Source organism: Hipposideros armiger, unplaced genomic scaffold, assembly GCF_001890085.2.
Source record: "Hipposideros armiger isolate ML-2016 unplaced genomic scaffold, ASM189008v1 scaffold_264, whole genome shotgun sequence".
In the NCBI taxonomy this organism is placed as follows: domain Eukaryota; kingdom Metazoa; phylum Chordata; class Mammalia; order Chiroptera; family Hipposideridae; genus Hipposideros; species Hipposideros armiger.
The window spans coordinates 576,613-595,904 of NW_017731614.1; the positions used below are offsets into that span (position 1 = coordinate 576,613).

Genomic DNA, 19,292 nt, shown 5'->3' on the forward strand with positions numbered 1-19,292 from the left:
TCCCAAGCCAGTTCTTAACCATCATGCCACTCGGCCGACCCAGCAGTTTGTTTTGTATTGGTGAGTTTTCCATTGTATGAATGCATTGCCTCTCCCATAATTTTCTGTCTGATCTCATGACATTTGCTTTCTTCAACAACTTCTCCCTTTAAACATCCTGCAAGGCATTCGTTTATTCTTTAATGAAAGTAAGCTTAGAAAAGGCCAGTGGCTCCCTGTTCAACACAGCAGCTTAAACACATGGGTTTATCTTCCTTCCCTCTTGAAACCCTACTAAGAGGACAGGAAAAGCTATTTGTCCTCAAAGACAAGAGAATGGAAGAAGTTACTATAACAGGGGCCAGATGTGAGCAACATTTTGGAAGATGAAAGGTACATGGACCAGAGTGAGTGACTTCAGTTTAAGTCCTCTCTGCTTTGAAGCCCATTGAGGGAAGGAAACTGATTTGAGCCACAGAACCCCAGGAAGTTTCCAGAACTGGAGACACCAAGTATCTCTGACAGTTGGGGATGGGAGGGCAAAGCAACAAAAGAAGAACTGGTTAGATATTTATATAAAGAGGACTTAACCCCAGCCAGGATTTCATTCCCTGACAGGTTGACAGCCCCTTGTCCACCCAGGCAGAAAATTGGGAGTCTCCTCAGACACAGCTGAGGGTAGCAATAAGGTTCCCTCTCCCCCAGCCATTACCAAAAAAAAGTGCAGTGGCCAGGTTTTTAAAATTTTCTCTTTTCCCATCCTGCAACTGGCTGGAAGTCAGCAGACTCTGCTCTGGGAAAACTGACCCAAAGGAAAGGACCTGGAGGCACTGACTAGGAGATGCTTTCAAGAAAATGACCAAGTCACTGCCTGACCATCCCAGAACAAAGCTTCTACATTAACAACCCCATCCATTTACCCAGAACTTCCAATAAGCTGTTAGAGCCTCAGTCTGAATTGTGAACCAACAGCCAAGGATCATTTAATATTGAAGCACCACCTCTCCATGAAAGAGAACTCAAACAAAGCAAGCAGAAGAAACATGATGGGAATCAATAGAAACAATGCAGGGGACAGAAGAAAATTAAAAGACAAAACAGTGACAATAGATATCCTCAGAAAGATAAGAGATTTCTTACATTCACAAACAAGAATGATGTACTATTTTTAAAAGAATAGTATGCATAAAACAAATAAAAATTACTAGAAATTAAAAATATAATACTCAAAATAAGAACATCAGTAGGAGGATTGTAAGATGTAATTGAAGAAACTTCCCAGAAAATAAGGAGAGAAAAGACATGAAAATTATGGAATCACCTTTAGGAGGTCCAAAAGTTGACTAATAGGAATTCTGAGAAAACAGATTTGACAAACATTAGCCTCTAGATTCAAAGAGCCAATCAGGTGTCTGGCACAAATCAAGACCCATCATCATAAAATTTGGGAGCACCAGAGATTAAGAGCAGATTCTAAAACCTTCTTGAGAACAAGCAGGTTACCCACAGAGCTTTGTTAGTAAGTCAGCGTAAATCTCAAATCAAAACTGGGATATGAGAATGATGTCAGAGAAGATGGCAGAGTAGGAAGCTCCAGTAATCTGCCCCTTGATTTACTGAACTGGTACTGGTAGCCACTCTCTGAAGTAAATTATTTTTGGAACTCTGGAGGGCTGGTTGAAGAGGCTGGTAAATTTTGGTGCATTTCAACCTATTTCATGGCTCCTCAACCCCCAGCCCCATGTAGACAGCAGTGTGGACAGCTGCTCATGTTCCTGGTGCAATTTGCTGGAACTTGAATGGGCAATAAGGACCTTGCCGCCAAATAGTGGGATTGTGTTCTGATTGCCAATTGCTGCTTTTGGTCACTAAGAGGCCAGCATAAGAGTTAGTGGCCACTGTTTCAACCCCCAAGAGCTGATGTGGCATCTAGGGAATTTAAAGCAACAGTACTCTGCCCACGTACACCTTTTGGGAGCCAGACATTTAAGGAAATTTTTGTCATGTCACTGGCTGACTGCAAAGATAAAGGAACAGAAACTTCAGTGGTCCAATAATTTTGCACACTTTGTGTGCAAAAGGAATACATACTTTGTAAAAATAGTTTGGAAAAGTCAGAAATGGACTCCAGCCCTCAACAAGCAACATTCAGCAACCCTAGAGGAGTGGGAGAACTAGATTTCCCAAGTTACTATAACATAATACTCAAAATGCCCAGTTCCTCAAAAAACTTACAAAACAGACAAAGAAACTGAAAAACACGGCACATTCACAGGAAAACTATCCCCAAGGAAGCCTAGATGTTGGAAATATTAGTCAAAGAGGTTATATCAACTGTGTTAAATATGTTCTATGAGCTAAAAAAAAAAACAAAACCAGACAAAGAACTAAAGGAAATCAGGAAAATAATGTATGAACAAAATGAGAATATGAATTAAGAGATAGAAGTTGCATGAAAGGAACCAAAACTTGTAAGCAACCAAAGTTTCTTTCAGTAGATGAATGGATAAACAAACTGTGGTAAATCCAAACAATGGAATTTATTCAGACTAAAAAGAAATGAGTTATAAAGCTATGAAAAGACATGGAAGAGTCTTAAATGTATATAATTAACTGAAAGAAGCCAAGCTGAAAAGGCTACTGTATGATTCTAGATATATGATATTCTGGAAAAGGCAAAACTAAGAAACAGTAGAAAGATCAGTCGTTGTCAGGGTTTGAGGGGAAGGAGAGACAAAGGCAGAGCACAGGGGACTTTATAGGTCAGTGAAGCAATTCTTATGATACTATCATGATGGATAAATATCATTATACACTTGTCATATTCCATAGAATGTACAGCACCAAGACTGAACCTTAATGTGAACTATGGACTTTGGGTGATAATGATGTATTAATGTAGGTTCATCAATTGTAACAAATATACCACAAGGTGCAGGACGTTGATAATGAGGGAGGCTGTGCATGTGAGAGGGTAGGGGAGTATATGGGAATCTCTGTACTTTCCACTCAACTTTTTGTGAACCCAAACTGCTCTAAAAAAAGTGTCTTAAAAAGGAAAACAGACAGAAATTCTGGAATTAAAAGCCCAATAACTGAAATGCAAAAACTCTCTGAAGGGGCTGAAGAGCAGATATGAGCAGGCAGAAGAAAGAATTATTGGACCTAAAGATAAGACAATTGAAATTATTTAGTCAAGAAGCAGAAACAAAAAAGAATAGGAAAATGAACAGAACTTGAGGGACTTGTGGGACCCCATCAAACATACCACTATATGCTTAGAGGAGTTTCAGAATGAGATGAGAGAGAGGGGCAAAAATTAATAATAAGAAGAAATAATGGCTGAAATCTTAGGAAAGTCATGAATATACAATTTCAAGCATCTCAATAACCTCCAAGTAGGATAAATTCAGAGACCCACACTGAGACACACGGTAATAAAATTGTCAAAACCCAAAGAAAAAGATATTATGAAAGCAGCAACTTGCCATATACAAGGGATCCTCAATAAAATTAACAGCTGATTTCTCATCAGAAACCATGGAGGCCAGATAGCAATGGGATGATATATTTAAAGTTCTAAAAGAGGGGCCGGCCTAGTGGCTCAGTTGGTTAAGAGCACGAGCACTGAGCAACAGGGTCACCGGTTTGATGCTCATATGGGTCAGTGAGCTGCACTCGAGCTGAGCTGTCGCTGAACTGACAACAGGTGGCAGGATGGCTCAGCTGATGAGAGCACGTGCTCTTAACAACAAGGTTGCTGGTTTGACTTCTGCATGGAATGGTGGGCTATGCCCATCCACGACTAAGATTGAACATGGCACCTTGAGCTGAGCTGCTCTGAGCTGCTGACAGGTGGCCAGGTGGCTCAGTGGTTAGAGCGTGCACTCTTAGCCACAAGGTTTCTGGTTCGACTCCCACATGGGATGGTGGGCTAAGCCCACCTGCAACTAAGATTGAACACAGCACCCTAAGCTAAGCTGCCATGAGCTGCCCACGGGTGGTTGGATGGCGACTGGACTTGGAGCTGAGCTAGCTGTGCCCTCCACAACTAAGATTGAAGGACAATAATTTGTCTGTTCCCCTTCCCCAATCCCCAATAAAATCTTAAAAAAAAAAAGTCCTAAAAGAAAAAACACCCTGTCAACCAAGAATTGTATATCCAGCAAAACTAGTTTTCAAAAATGGAGAAATTGCTCAAGAGTTTGAGCTCTGAGCAACAGTGGTTCGAGTCCAGCCCGAGCTGAGCAGCCGCTGAGCTGCCAACAGGTAGCAGGATGGCTCAGCTAAAAAAAATAAAATAAAAAAAAAATGGAGAAATTAAGATTTGAGCTCCTTTCTTTGCTTGGCCCACTCCAAACTCTTTGGAGTGTAATTTCTCTTCTAATAATGGGCCTTGAGCCATTCTCTACTGCTCAGGCCCGCTTCTATTTCTTGGCAGTGTACTATCTCTTCTAATACACTGCTCTTTCAGCACTTAAAAAAAAAAAGGAGAAATTAAGACATTTTCAGATAACCAAAGCTATTCATTACCAGTAGACCTGCCCCACAAGAAATGTTAAAGGGAGTCTTTCATGCTGAAATGAAAGTACACTAGACAATAACTTGAAGCAATAAAAAAATAAAATAAGGAATACTGGTAAAGGTAACTACATAGGTAAATATAAAAGCTAGTACTATTGTACTTTTTGTGTGGTTTGTAATTCCTCTTTTTTCCTATATGACTTAATGGGCCAATGCATAAAACAATGATTATAAACCTATGCAACGGGGCATTAAATGTATAAAGAGGTAATCTGTGATAACAAAATAAATGGGAAGGGACAGAGATATAAGAAGAAAGTGTGTATATACTGCTTAAACTAAGTTAGTATTATTCAAGCTAAGTTGTCATAAATTTAAGATATTAATTGTAATCCCCAAGGTACCCACTAAGAAAACAACTTAAAAAAAATACAGAAAAGGAAAGAAAAAGGGAATCAAAATGGTGCACTACAAGTAATCAACTAAATACAAGAAAGGGCAGTAATGGAGAAATCAAGGAACAAAAAACATAAAAGACATACAGAAAACAAATAGATAAATAACAGAAGTAAATCCTTCTTTATCAGTAATCACATTATTGTAAATGAACTAAGCTCTCTTATTAAAAAGCAGAAATTGGCAGATTGGATTTAAAAAGAAAACAGTAACCATATATATGCTGTCTACAAGAGACTTACTTTAGATAAAAGGACACAAAGAGGTTGAAAATAAAACAGTAAACAAATATATTCCATGCAAATAATAACCAAAAGAGAGCTGAAGTGGCTATATTATTGTCTGACAAAATAGACTTTAAATCAAAAGAGGTTACAAGAGACAAAAAAGGACAACATATATTGATAAAAAGTTTGATACAGTAAGAACATATAACAATTATAAACATATATGCATACAACAACACAACCCCAAAACATATAATACTAAAATGACAGAATTGAAGGAAGAAATAGATAGTTGTACAATAAGTGAATATATCAATACCCCACTTTCAGTAATGGATAGCAGAATCAGACAAAAAAATCAATAAGAAAAGAGGGGACTTGAACACTATAAACCAATTACACATAACAGACATATAGAGAACACTACACTCAACAACAGCAGAATACACATTCTTCTCAAGTGTACACAGAACATTCTCCAGGATAGGCAATATACTAGGTCACAAAACAAGTCTTAATAGGTTTGAAAGGATTGAAACCATTGAAAGTATCTTTTCTGATCAAAATGGAATGGAGCTAAACATCAGTAGCAGAAGGAAAACTGGAAAATTCACAAATATGTGGAAATTAAACAATACTCTCTTAAATAACCAATGGATCAAAAAGCAAATCACAAGGAAAATTAGAAAATATCTTGAGATAAATGAAAACAAAAACACAACATACCAAAAGTTATTGGATACAGTGAAAATAATGCTAACAGGGACATTTGTAGCTGTGAATGCATACACTAAAAAAGAAGAAATTTTCAAATCATAACCTAACTGTACACCATGACGAACTAGGAAAAAAAGAGAGCAGATTAAACTCAAAGTAGCATAAGGAAAGAAATAAATATTAGAGCAGAGATAAATGAAATAAAAAATATAAAAACTAAAAGAGAAAAATCAACAAAACCAAAAGTTGGTTCTTTAGTTTAACAAAATTAACTAACCTAGTTTTCTAGACTGATTAAGTAAAAGAGAGGAACCTGAAATTACTAAAATCAGAATTGGAAGTGGGGGTATCATACAGAGTTTAAGAAAGTACTATGAACAATTATACACCAACAAGTTGAATAATCTAGATAAATGGACAAATTCCCAGAAACATACAATCTACAAAAACTGACACATGAAGAAAGAATATCTGAATCGATCTATAACAGGTAAGGAGAGTGAATCAGTAGTCAGAAACCTCCTAATGAAAAGCCCAGGAACAGATGGCTTCACTGGTGAATTCTGCCAAACATTTAGAAAATAATTAGCATTAATGCTTCTCAGAATCTTCCAAAAAAATTAAAGAGAAGAGAAACACTTCCTACCTCATTGTATGAGGTCAGCATTACATTTGATACCAAAGCTTAACAATGACATCAAAAGAAAAAAAATCACAGACCAATATGCCTTACGAATATATGAGTATCCTCCACGAAACATTAGCACATTAAATCCAACAGCATATTGAAAGGGTTATACACCATAACCAAGTGGGATTTATTCCCAGAATTGCATGATGGTAAAAATATGAAAATTAATCAGTGTAATTAAACACCACATTAAAAGAATGAATTAAAAACTATGTGATTATCTCAAATGATTCAGAAAAAGCACTTGACAAAATTCAACATCTTTTCATGATAAAACATGCAGTAAAATAGAAATAGAAGAGAACTTCCTCAACATGATAAAAGCTATATATGAAAAACCCACAGTTGACATTATACTCAATAGTGAAAGACTGAAAGCTTCTCCTGTAAGATCAGCAACAAGACAAAAATGCCTACTTTTACTACTTCAATTCAACATAGTACTGGAAGTTCTAGCCAGAGTAATTATACAAGAAAAAGAAATAAAGGTATCCAAATTGGAAAGGAGAAAACAAAATGATCTCTGTTCACAGGTAACATGATCACATATGTAAAATCTCTAAAACCTACACAAAAAACCTGTTAGAACCAATAAAATAATTCATCAAAGTTACAGGATACAAAATCAACAAACAAAAATCAGTTGCATTTATAAATGCACTTGCAATGAACAATACTAAAAGGAAATTAAGAAAACAATTCCATTTACAAAAGCATAAAAAAGAATAAAGTACTTAGGAATAAATTTAACCACGGTGATAAAAGAAATATACCATGAAAAATACAAAACATTGCTGAAATTAAAGAAGACCTAAATAAAAGACATCCCATGTTCATGGACTGGAAGATGAGAATAGCAATAATATTGTTATGATGTTAATACTATCCAAAGTGATCTATAGGATTAATGCAATCCCTAACAAAATCTCAATGATTTTTTTACACAGAAAAACCAATTCTAAATACTCATATGGAATCGTAAGAGACCTCAAATAAGCCAAAAAAGTATTGAAGAACAACAACAAAGTTGGTGGACTTACACTTCTTGATTTCAAAACTTACTACAAAGCTAAAATAAAGTGTGATACTGGAATAAAGACAGACACACAGCCCAGTGGAATAGAATAAAACCGAATAATAAATTCTCACATACACAGTCAAGTGATTTTCAGCAGGGGTGCCAAAACCTAAATGGTGCTGACAAAACAGTATATCCACATGCAAAAGGATGAAGTTGGATTCTTACCTTACAACATTACAAAACTTACCTTAAAATGTATGGAAGATCTAAACGTAGGGGTTAAAACTAGAAAACTTTTAGGACAAAGCAGGGGAAAAGTCTTCATGCATTGAATTTGACAATAACACTTTGGATAGGACACCTAGATAAATTGGACTTCATCAAAATAAAAAAAAACTTTTGTGCATCAAAGGATACTATCAAGAGAGTGAAAAGTCAACTGACAGAATGGGAGCAAATATTTACAAGTCACATCTCTGATAAGGGATTAATATCCAAAAATATGAAGAACTCAAAACTCAATGATAAAAAACCAAACAACTAAAACCAAAACTGCATAAAAGACTTGAATCAACATTTCTCAATAGAAGATATACAAATGGCCAATAAGCATACCAAAAAAAATGCTCAGTCAAAACCACAATGAGTTACCACATCCATTAGGATGACTGTTATTTAAAGGGGGTGGGGGAGGGAAATAACAAGTGTTGGAGAGGATGTGGAGAAATTCAAATCCTCATGTATTGATCATGAGAATGCAAAATGGTGCAGCCACTATAGAAAACAATTTGACAGTTCCTTAAAATGTTAAACATAGAACTACCATATGACTCAGCAATTCCAAATCCAAAAGAACTGAAAGCAGCGACTGAAACATAAATTTACACCAATATTCATAGCAGTGTTATTCACAATAGCCAAAAGGTGGGAAACCCAGGTGTTCATCAACAGATGAAAGAATAAATAAAATGTGATATTATGTGAATATTATTCAATTATTAAGATGAGTGAAGTACTGATACATGCTTCAACATGGATGAAACTTAAATACATTATGCTAAATGAAATAAATCATACACAAAGGGTCAAATGTTGTATAATTCCACTTATATTAGGTAACTAGTATAGTCAAGTTAACAAAGTTAGACAGTAGATTAGAAGTTACCAGGAGCTAAGGGGAGGGAAATATTGGGAGCTATTGCTTAATGGGTACAGAATTTCTGTTTGGGATGATGAAAAAGTTTTTGAGTATAGATAGTGGTGATGGTAGCACAATATAGAGCATGTGCTTAATGCCACTGAATTGTACACTTAGAAATGACTAAAATGGTAAATTTTGTGGAAGCCCCCCCTGAGGAGCAAGGGGTCTCAGCCCCACACAAGGCTCCCCAGGCCAGGGTTCCAGTGCCAGGGAGAGATGTCCCCACAATTTCTGGCTGTGAAAACCAGTGGAGATTGTGGCTGAGTAAAACAAAGGGCGGCTGGAATCCCAGGCACTCCTCTTAAAGGGCCCCTGCACAGACTTACATGCTAATGGACTCACTTGCTCTGAGCTCCAGTGCTGGGGCAGGGACATATGGGGAGGAACTGAATTGTCTGGCTTCAGAGCAAGGCTAGAGGGGCAGTTTTCTCCCAGACAAAAGTGTTGGCAGGAGCCATTGTTACTTTCTTGAACCCTCCCCCCACCCAGCATGCAGATGCAGGCAGGTGCCATATCTGAGTCTCCATCAACCTGACTAACACCATTAGCCCCGCCCTGGTGATTCTCTGAGACCCTGGACCCACCCAACTTGCAGGCACACCCAAGTTGCTTCCAGCGGTCTTTCTGTCCAAACAGCCTGTCTTGGCTTGCACTGTGGACTTTCCTAAAATCTCTCAAAGGTTCACAAACCCCAAACAAACAGCATCTATTCTCGGCATGCCCCATACCTCTTGCTAAGCGGCCCTAACCCAGCACTAGTGACAGCCAGCCTCGGTTAACAGCTTAGCCTCTCTCAGGCACCTCCAAGCCCAGCACAACTAGCAACCATCTGCAGATCACTTTGTAGTTCATACCAGGGGACCACCTAATCACCTACATAAATGACACACACAATGGGTGGACTCTACAGGTACCAGAGCCCCACTAAAATAAATATTATTCTGTGGGGTCAACCCCAAGACATAGCTCCTCTGTTGTAGTCACAACAAGTCCTCACAGCCAGTCAGCCTGAGGGTCAATTCCTCCCATTGACATGCCAATAGCAATCAAGGCTCAACTATAACAGGGGGACACACACAACCCACACAAGGGACACACCTGGAGCACGCGGCTCAGGTGACCAGGGGGACTGCATCACTGGGTCCCACAGGACACCTACTACATAACACCACTCTACCAAAACCGGGAGACGTAGCAGCCCCACCTAATACATAGAAACAAACACAGGGAGGCAGCAAAAATAGGGAGACAAAGAACTATGTCGCAAATTAATGAACAGAACAAGACTCCAGAAGAACTAAACAAAATGGAGACAAGCAATCTACTCGATGCAGAGTTCAGAACACTGGTTATAAGGATGCTCAATGAACTTAGAAGAGTAGATTAACTCAGAGAGAACTTTAACAAAGAGATAGGAAACCTAAAAATGGAGTTAGGAAACATTAAAGGAACAGTCAGAAATGAAGAATACAATAACTGAAATGAAGAGTACATTAGAGGGAATCAAGAGTAGATTAAATAAAGAGAGGATCAAATCAGCGATTTGGAGGATACGGTAGCAGAAAAGGCCCATTCAGAACAACAAAAAGAAAAAAGAATCCAAAATAATTAGACAGTTTAAGGGGCCTCTGGGACAACATCAAGCATACCAACATTCACATCATAAAGGCACCCACAGGATTATAGAGCAAAGAACTGAAAACCTATTTGAAGAAACAATGACAGAAAACTTCCCTAACCTGGCAAAGGAAATAGTCCAGGAAGTGCAGAGAGTCCCAAACAAGGTGAACCCAAAGAGGCCCACACCAAGACACATCATAATTAAAATGCCAATGCCTAAAGACAAAGAATCTTAAAAACAGCAAGAGAAAAGCAGTTAGTTACCTACAAGGGAGCTCCCATTAGATTATCAGCTATTTTCAGCAAAAGAAATTTTGCAAGCCAGAAGGGATTGGCACGAAATATTCCAAGTGATGAAAAGCAAGGACCTACAACCAAGATTACTCTACCCAGCAAAGCTATAATTTAGACTGGAAGGACAGATAAAGAGCTTCCCAGACAAGAAAAAAAGCTAAAGGAGCTCATCACTACCAAACCAGTATTACAAGAAACAGTAAAGGGACTTTTTTAAGAAGAAGAAAAAAGATAAAAAATATGAATAATAAAATAACAATAACTACATACCTATCAAGAATTACTTTAAATGTAAATGGTTTAAATGCTGCAATCAAAAGACATAGGGTGGGGCCGGCTGAGTGGCTCAGTTGGTTAAGAGCTCACTCAAGAGTTTGAGCTCTGAGCAACAGCGGTTCGAGTCCAGCCCGAGCTGAGCGGCCGCTGAGCTGCCAACAGGTAGCAGGATGGCTCAGCTAAAAAAAAAAAAAAAAAGACATAGGGTGGCTCAATGCATAAGAAAACAAGACCCATATGTATGCTGCCTATAAGAGACCCACTTCAGATTGAAAGACACACACAGACTGAAAGTAAAGGGATGGAAAAAGGTACTTCATGAAAATGGAAACGAAAGAAAAAAGGCGGGGGTAGCAATAGTTCTATCAGATAAAACAGACTTAAAACAAGGGCTATAACAAGAGGCAAAGAAGGACCCAGTAATTCCACTTCTGGGTATTTATCTGAAGAAACCCAAAACACCAATTTGAAAAGACATACGAGGTGTGATCATATGGTGAATGTTTAAATTTAGAAAATGTATTACAGTAAAAGACACATTGCCATTACTCCCCCTCGAAATACTCCCCCTCACTTCAAACACACTTATCCTGTCATTCTTGCCACTTTCTGAAGCAGTTCTTGAAGTCGTCTTTCATGAGTGTCTTTAGTTGTGCTGTTGTGGCTGCCTCGATGTCCTGAATCATAGTGACTCTGGGGAAGAGCCAGAAGTTGCAGGGTGCCAGGTCCAGTGAATAACATGCATGAGGATATTATGATTTTATTTGATAGAAATTGTCGCTGACACAAAGCGTTGTCATGATGGAGGATGATTTATGGCACACTTTAAAACACCCCTTCTCTCAACTGTAGCTCACACCTGATTGACTGCACTGAACAAGTTGAAACTTGTCACACACTGTTACTGAGGTTCGATGTACCACTTCCTGTATTGAAGATCCCTGCCTTTTTGTTGGATGGCACTCGGCAGCAGCATTCACCATATTTTGTGATCATACCTCATATGAATCCCTATGTTCAATGCAGCATTATTTACACTAGCCAAGATATGGTTGTAAATTAAATGTCCATTGATAGATGACTGGATAAAGAAAAAGTGGTACATGTATATAATGGAATATTAGCCATAACAAAAAAAATTAAATCTTGCCATCTGCAACAACATGGATAAAACTAGAGAGTGTTATGCTAAATGAAATATGTCAGGTAGAGAAAGACAAATACCATATAAGTTCACGTCTATGTGGAATGTGAAAAGCAAATTAAATGAACAAACAAAACAGAAACAAACTCATAGATACAGAGAACATTTTGATGGTTGCCAGAGGCGAGGGGGGTTGAAGGGATGGGTGAAAAGGGGGAAGGGATTAAGATGTACAAATTGCCAGTTATAAAAACAGTCACAGGAAATGTAAAGTACAGCATAGGGAATATAGTCAATAATATCGGAATAACTCTGTATGGTGTGAGATAGATGCTGGACTTATCGGGGTCATCACTTCATAAGTTAGATAAATGTTTAATCACTATGTTGTACACCTGAAACTAATATAATACTGTACGCCAACTGTTATTAAAAAATAAAAAAATATTTTAAAAAGACAAAAGAAAGTGATTTGCCACAGTTCAATGACAGAATGTGAGTGAGAGCAAAGGTGCCTGTGGTGGGGAGAGCACACCTGAGTCACTACTGAGTCACCTTGGGAAAAGGCCTGTAAAATGGGGATTATAGGCTCTCCTTTGCAGAGAAAGTTTTTTCAAGGACATGTATATGACAAGTACATAACTGGCCCAAGACATGATTGCCAAATGGTAGTTATTGCTCTGATATAGGTGGTATAAAATATAATGGATTATTTCTAATTACTTCTATTACATCAAATTAGTAGCATTCCAGGCCTGAGAACTGCTTCCAGAACCTCAACTTGTAGCTCAAGCATCATAATTTTCCAAAGACACTTGTCCCCATAGCTGCCTTGTCACCTTGCCTCTCCTCTGAGCTTTTTCATGTGTGCCTTCCTGGGTGATCATGTGGCCTAAGCACCCCTACCTGGTGATGTTTCTTGTTATGTAATTTGACATTTGAGGGTGTAGCCATTCTGCGGTCTCATTCATCTCTGAATCCAGTGCCTTCCGTAAAAGCAGAGACATAGTAAGTCCTTGATAAATGCTCAAAAATGACCAAATACCTTATACATAGTAAAGACTTGTGGAATAAAAAGCAGTCCTGGTCTTGCACTGTGTTACAGACAGCTCAGCTGAGATAATATCTGAGTTTTATTCTGCTCCCTCCCCTGCTTGCATTTCCTCTATTCAAGTAGGACTCAGGGGAGAGGTGTCCCTGTGTGGGAAGAGGAGAAAGTAGAAATCCTGGCTTTTGCTTTCATAACATAGGGGAAAGGATTCTTGGTACAAAGTGACTGGGCCAGAAACCAGCACAGAAAAGAATTTCTCCTAGATTGAAAAACATAGCCCAAAGATTTAAATGTGAAAAATGATTAAAATTATTAAAAGCTCTAGAGAAGAAACCATCTGATAATTTCTTTATAACTTTGGAGTATGAAAGACCTTTCTAACTATGACCCCAAATCCAAAATCTATAAAAGAAAAGATTGACAAATAGACTACACAAAACAAACAACCAAACAAAAAATTTCTTCATGGTAAAAAACAACTTAAGGAAAGTCCAAAGACAAATGAAAAATGGGAACAAAGCATTTGCAACTTATATCTAAAAAGTAAACAGAACAGAAAAGACCAGATACCCAACAGAGAACTGGGCAAAGGCAATGAACAGACAATTCACAGAAGCATAAAGAAAGATGCCTGGTCTTATTCCTAAGAGACAGGCAAATTCAAACCACGCTGATGCCATCTTCCACCAAGTAAATTGTTAAAAATCCAAAAACTTAATAACACCTATTGGCAAAGTCACAAGGAAAGTGGCATTCTCATTTATTATGGGAGGAGAGGAAATAGGAGCAATCCTCATGGAAAGCAATTTGGCAACATTTGCTGATGTATTTACCCATTAACACAATGACTAAACCCTGGGATTTATCCCATAGTGTGAAATGATAAATTCATTGTAGCAATGTTTGTAAAAGCAGAACATTGCAAATAACCCAAATGTCCATCAATAGGGGATTGACTGAGTAAACTATAGCATGCTTATACACTGGACTATTATGCAGCTATTAAAAACAGGAATGAGGAAGTTCTTTATATATTGTTTTGGAAATAACTCCAAGATACAGTAAGTGGAAAAACGAAAATAAAAAACAAGGTACATAACAGCATGGCTCATAAGCTCCCTTCCTTCTTTATCTCTTTTCCTTCCTTCCTTCCTTTTTGCAAAAGGAAGTTCTAATCTGTAAATTTATAAGTGTTGGTGTATACATAAAAAAACACTGTAAGGAAACAAACAAGCAAAAACCCCAGTGTTTTGAATAAGTTACTTAGGAATAGATTTAACAAAAGTATTCAAAACTTGTACATTGAAAACTATAAAAACATTGTTGAAAGAAATTAAAGAAGACCTAAATTAATAAAGAGGCATTCCATGTTCATGGATTTAAAGACAATATTGTTAAGATGGCAATACTTCCCAAATTGTTCTACAGATTTAATACAATTCCAGTCAAAATTCCAGCTGGCTTTTATGCAAAATTTGACAAGCTGATCCTAAAATTACACAGAAATGCAACGGACCCAGAAGAACCAAAACAATCTTAAAACAGAAAAAATAAAGTTGGAAGACTCACACTTGCCAATTTCAAAACTAAATACAAAACAACAGTAGATAAGACAGTGTGGTACTGGCATAATGATAGACATAGATCAATAGAATAGAATGGAGAGTCCAAAAAGAAAGCATAACATTTATGGTCAATTGATTTTCAACAAAGGTACCAAGACAAATCAGTGGGAGAAAGGACAGTCTTTTCAACAAATAGTGCTGAGACAAGTGGATAGCCACGTGTGAAAGAATGAATTTGGACCCTTGTCTCACACCATACACAAAAATTAACTCACAGTAGCTCATAGACCTAAATGTAAGAGCTAAAACTAGAAAACTTTTAAAAGGAAAGGGGTGCAAATCTCATGGGTTAGGGAATGACATCAAATGCACAAATGATTACAGAGAAGATTGAGAGATTGGACTTCATCAAAATTAAAACTTTTATGTTTCACAGAACACCATCAAGAAAATAAAAGGACAATCCACAGACTTGGAGGAAATATTTGGCAATCATATATCTGATAAGGAATTTGTATCCAGAACATATAAAGAACTCATATAACTGAATAACGAAAGGACAAACAATCCAATTTAAAAATGGGTTAAGGAGTTAAATAGATATTTTCCCAAAAAGATACACGAATGGCTAAGAAACACAAGAAAAGATGCTCAGCATCATTTGTCATTAGAGAAATGTACATTGAAACCACACAGAGGGCCGCCGAGTGGCGCGATGGTTAAGAACTGGCTTGGAATGCCAGAGGGCCCCGGTTCGGATCCCACATATGAGGGCCAGTGACACTGCCCTCCACAGCTAAGATGCTGAACAACAGCTCGACCTAGAGCTGGGCTGCCATGAGTCGCCGGCGACGGCGTAGGCTGCAGCCCCTGTGGCAGTGGGTTGCCACGGGCTACCGTGTGTAGCCAGCAGCCAGTGTGAGTGGTCAGCAGCCAGAGTGAGCGTCCGTCCAGAAGCCAGCGACTGATCTGCCTCGCCCGGGAAGAGCATGCAATGATGGTGCCAAACTTGGGCCAGTGAAGCAACATCCTCCACAACTAGACTGAAAAACAAAACGACGGCAACTTGTCTGTTCCCCTTCCCCCAATTCCCCAGCACTGTTCCCATCCCCCCAATTCCCCAATAAAAATCTTAAAAAAAAAAACCCACACAGAGATACCTACTAGGATGGCTATAATGAAAAAGACAGACAAAGACAAGTATTAGCGAGAATGTTGAGAAATTGGAACCCTCAGGCATTAAGTGGGATTATAAAACAGTGCAGCCACTTTAGAAAAAAGGTCGGCAGTTCCTCAAAACGTTAAACACAGACTTACCACGACTCAACAATTCCACTCCCAAGAGAATGAAAACATGGCCACCCAAATACTTGTCTATGAACGTTCATAGCAGCAATAATCACAATTACAAAAAAGTAGAAACAACCCAAATGTTCTCAACTGATGAATGAATAAATAAAATGAGGTGTATCCTTTAAAACGGAATACTATTTGGCCATAAAAAGGAATGAAGTACTGATACACACTACAACATGCAAGAATCGGAAAAACATTATGCTAAGTAGAAGAAGCCAGTCACAAAACACCATGCTGCATTTTTATAAATTGTCCAAATATGTAAACCTATAAAGACAGGAAGTAGATTAGTGGTAGCGTAGGGCTAGGGGTGGGGAGGAATGAGGAATAACAAGGTTTCTTTGGGGGATGATGAAATGTTCTAAAATTCGATTATAGTGATGGTTACACAATTCTGAATATTCTAAAAAAAACTGAGTTGTATACTGTAAACAGGTAAACTTTAAGGCGTGTAAATTATATCTAAATAAAGCTGTTTATTCTAGGGGAGGCAGGAACTGGGCAGACGGAGGACAAGGTGAAAGGCTTTCTACTATATAACTTTTTATACTTACTGGTCTTCCAACATGTAACTACTATCTAGTCAGCAAGCAAATTTAAAAAAATAAGAGGATCAAACAAAATTAAAAAAAAACAAACCAGACCCTTCCCTCATTTGTGGGGAGGAGAGGGAGAAAGCTGCCACCCACCCCAACCAACTGTGAAGCGATGGATGGGTAGACAGTGGGTTAGATTGGACAAGGGAAGCCTTAGAGAGCTTTCAAAACCTATTCATCGTCTGGAAGCAACCAAGCTGCTGGACCTAAAGGGGACATACTGTACCAATCGGCCAGATTGCAGACACCCAACTGACCAGTGGGTGCCGTGCCTGCTCCTCCTTCCTCCACCACCACCTGGACCTACAGAAAACCCCAGAACCATCATCCAGCCTCAAGAGTGGCAAGAACACCCCCAAATTGACACCTGCCGAGCAGAACAGGAGCTTGAGAAAGAAGCTCCTTTAACATATGGGGAAGAACACCTCTTGCACACCTGAGTCTGTGGCCCCAGCCCACACCCTGGGCTCTCCTGCACGCCGACACCAGGGAGCAGCCAGAAAAGATGATTCTTGGGGCCTCCTGGCTGTACTTCCTCATGTACGTGGCTTGTTAATACGTTCTATATCAAGAAAGACCTGTGGTCAAATTAATTTGAAAATCATTGGGTTAAAGAAAGTGAAAGCATTGTAACTGCAGCCCTTCTCAGACCCTTTGCTTGTGACTTTTCAAGTGGAGCTCTGGCAGGTTCAAAACGCTTTCATGTTTTTGAAGAACATCTGGTGGGACAGAGGCCCTTCTGCATTTTACAGCTGAGGAAACAGAGCCCAGAGAGGTAAAGGGGATCATCCCAGGTCACACAGCAAGTCTGTGAACAGCGGGAGCTAGAACTCCTGACACCTGTCCAGGGCTGATTCTACTGCACCGGATCACAGCTTCCTGACTCATGGTCCTGGGCGATCTCTGGAACCTGCCTGGTCCAACTCTTTCAGAAATTTTACATATTTGAGTCCTTAGTTGGGGACATGTCTGGGGTTATGTGGCTGCTGGACTTAAAGGGAATCAAGAGAAAAGCTACACTCCCTGCCTAAGGTGCAGGGGGCAGAGCAGCAGGGAGCAGCATTCAGATCCAGCCCACCCATGGCCTTGACATGTTCTCAAATCCAGCTTTGGGTCCCCTCTGCAGTGTGACGGACTTGAATCCTCTCATCTGCTTTAGCAGCCTATGTGCTCAACAAACCTTTAAAACCTGCCCTGATAAAAATTCTACAAGATAAATGATCCAGTTTCTTCAAGAAATAAAGAGCAAGGAAACAAACAGTGAGACAGAATGGGAGCTGTTCTAGATTAAAACATAGAACAAAATGTATAATGTGGGCAGTGTTTGGATCCTAATTTGAACAAATAAATTGGAAAGACATTGATGAGACAGTTGAGAAAGTTTGAACATGGGCTATTTGGTGACACTAAGGAATCATTCTTTTCAGAAGTGGTCGTGGTATGATGGATGGTTAGTTTTTTGGGTTTTGTTTTTTAAAGAGTCTTTGTTTTTAAGAGATAAATCCTGAGGTATCTACAAATCAAACAATGTGGTATTTGTATTTGCTTTGAAATGATCCAGCAGGGATGAAGAGGGAAAATGAGGGGCATGGATGTTATGAGGTTCGCCATATATTGATATTTGTTGAAGCTGGCTGATGTATGCAGGAGAGTATGTTAAACTCGCCTCTCTACTTTTGCCTAAGTATCAACTTCAAAATAAAATATTTTTTAAATGTCCTGGTCCATCTGGCTCTGGGCTCTGGGGCCAACTAGGAGCGGGCGTGGGGGTCACGGAGGGAATTCCTGCCTGTGGGGCTGACCCTCCGGCCTCACGGCTCCTCTCCTAGAATGCAAGGCGCAGACCCCAAAGGCCTCAGACTTGGGGTTCTGCACGTGCGAGGGCATGGGGAAGCCCCGGGACTGCCTGAGCTTGCTCACCCGCTGCGGGCGCCGCGCCCACCAAACCCCACTGAACCCACAAGGGGCCCCCCAGGCCCAGGCCTCCTCGCGCCCATTCGCCTGCCTCCGCAGCTACTCACACCGTTTCTCCTGGCCTGCCCGGCTCAAGCCACCTCGCCTGCTCTGGCCCAGGCAACGCATTATTCAGGATGTTTATTATCAGCCTTAGATTTGATTAGTGCCTAGCCTGCACTTCCTGGGTTCCCCCGCCCCCCTGCAACCTGTAAAATGTAAATCAACAGCACCTACACCCACCCCTACGCCTGCGCAGTCTGTTTCAGGGGCTGAGGTGGGTTGGACTTGACCTGACGCTCCAGGACTTGGGTCGGTGCTGTCTGCGGAGCCTTCGCTGCATTCATGGTGCCCACAAGGGCGCAAAGAACAGGGGAAGACCTGGCCTGGCCTTAGGATAGGGTCTAAACTCTAGTATGGCCCAGATCTGGCTTTGGCCCATCATTTGGGCCTGGTCTCCTGCTCCAGTGCACACACCCCAGGCTGCAGCCAGGGTGAACCAGCTCTGTAGTCTCCAAGCATTGCTCAGGCACCTTCCCTCTTCCTGGACAACCTTTTCATGTTTTGTTGCCTGATACTCTCCTCGTTTTTTCTTCAGGCTCAGTTGAGGTGTCACCTCCT

At 39.6% G+C, this 19,292-nt stretch overlaps 1 protein-coding gene across 2 annotated transcripts in view; it reads right to left on the reverse strand.

The window, feature by feature from the left end:
• TNFRSF13B (TNF receptor superfamily member 13B) overlaps window positions 1-18,803 on the reverse strand; it is a 55,469-nt gene extending 36,666 nt beyond the window's left edge. The window contains exons 1-2 of one of the 2 annotated variants that reach the window (XM_019656630.1): window positions 18,742-18,803; window positions 17,155-17,280 (exon numbers count right to left, since the gene is read on the reverse strand). Coding sequence is in view for 1 of the 2 variants with exons in the window: in XM_019656629.1 (XP_019512174.1) it covers window positions 18,740-18,800 (61 nt within the window). In the remaining variant the exon portion in view is untranslated. Of the gene's footprint in view, window positions 1-17,154; window positions 17,281-18,739 lie in introns of both variants that reach the window. The other variant, XM_019656629.1, reaches the window with a different exon arrangement.
• Between the last annotated feature and the right edge of the window lie 489 nt (window positions 18,804-19,292).